Source organism: Vigna umbellata, chromosome 5 (genome assembly GCF_029865625.1).
Source record: "Vigna umbellata cultivar VRB3 chromosome 5, Vumbellata_1.0, whole genome shotgun sequence".
NCBI lineage: Eukaryota > Viridiplantae > Streptophyta > Magnoliopsida > Fabales > Fabaceae > Vigna > Vigna umbellata.
The window spans coordinates 62,998,410-63,000,107 of NC_142169.1; the positions used below are offsets into that span (position 1 = coordinate 62,998,410).

The 1,698-nt window shown below is 36.9% G+C and overlaps 1 protein-coding gene across 1 annotated transcript; it reads left to right on the forward strand.

Annotated features, from left to right (window-relative positions):
• The first annotated feature begins 957 nt into the window (after window positions 1-957).
• On the forward strand, window positions 958-1,698 carry LOC124819936 (putative germin-like protein 2-1). The gene is made up of 2 exons (XM_047291548.1): window positions 958-1,069; window positions 1,163-1,698. The coding sequence occupies exons 1-2, from the start codon at window positions 958-960 to the stop codon at window positions 1,696-1,698; spliced, it is 648 nt and encodes a 215-aa protein (XP_047147504.1).

Sequence of the window (1,698 nt, forward strand, 5' to 3'; positions counted from 1 at the left end):
ACCCTAAAATGATCTTAAACTTCAAATACATTTTAAAAAAATAATCATACAATAAGCGTAATCCAAAACTAAGTACAAAAGGCGAACAAATAAGATTTTAACATTGATAATTTTTCTATGGCTCGTCCATTTGTAATATTAAAGTCTTGAATAGATAAATTTATAATAATTTTCTCTCTTGAAACATCTTCTTTATCTTCATTTACAATATAATAAAAAAGATGCTAACTAATAATATTGAAACAAAAAATAATAAATAATTAAATTAAATTAGGTGTGTTGGTAACTCACTCACCATGGGTTCAACCCGGATGAGCCGGGTTCTAAATGAGTTGGGTTGAAAACTATCCCACATAAAAAAATTACATTTTTTTCAAACCCAAGCTCAAACCCGTTGTGAATCGGGTTGACTTGCGGGTTACAATCCATTTTAACAAAACTAATTAAATATATATATTATTATATTAATCAATAATTTGAACACTATTGATAATTAAAGATATAATTACTATTTTTTGTATATTACATATATTTATATGGACTTTGATAGGTTCGGTAAAAGTTGATGGAATTAACCCTACATTATCTTTGTATACATGAATCTATAGATAAAAAAGGAAAAACAAACATGTACAGAAGGTCCAAACGAAAACAGTGGTTGTCATGAATTTCGGCTTCATACTGTTCTTCTTTTCTAGATGACTAGCCGAATGGCAGCAACGCTTTCTGCCGGCATTATATCCACAGCAAGAAATAACCCCTCTACACGCTCCACATGCCAGCTTGAGCAAAACCCTTATCACTTACTCTTACCACGTCAAACATGATTTATTCTCTTCTTATATCGTATCTTCTGTAGTACAATATTGTTTATAAATAGACCTTAACTCAATGCCATATTCATTCACCAATAATCAGTTAGTATCAACAGGCGATACATATTTAGTTCTTTGTCAAATGACTAATCTCTCGTTGTTAATGCTACTTCTGTCTCTTTCACTTTCAGTTGCTTTAGCAGCTGATACCAGTGCTCTCCAAGATTTCTGTGTAGCAGACCCTAAAGACCAAGGTTAGCATATACACGTATTACTAGTTTCTTCTTTTTCTTCTAAAAACTGACATCTAATGCATTATTATGGAACTTGAATACACCTTGTGGCAGTGTTGGTGAATGGCTTGGCATGCAAGGATCCAAAACTTGTCGAAGCAAATGACTTCCTCTTCAGTGGTCTTCATATAGCAGGAAACACCACAAACCCTGTTGGGTCTAAAGTCACACAGGTTTTTGCGACTCAGCTTCCAGGATTGAACACTCTCGGCATCTCAATGGCTCGCATTGACTACGCCCCATGGGGCACTAACCCTCCTCACACGCACCCTCGCGCCACTGAGGTCTTGACCGTTCTCGAAGGCACCTTGGAAGTTGGATTCGTCACTTCCAACCCCGAAAACCGTCACTTTAGAAAAGTTCTACAGAAGGGTGATGTTTTTGTGTTCCCGACAGGGCTCGTCCATTACCAGAGAAATGTTGGGTACGGCAATGCTGTGGCCATTGCAGCACTTAGCAGCCAGAATCCAGGAGTCATCACCATTGGTAATGCAGTGTTTGGGTCTACGCCTGACATAGATAGCGACGTTCTTGTTAAGGCTTTCCATCTAGACAAGACTATCGTCAACCATCTACAGTCCAAGTTCTAG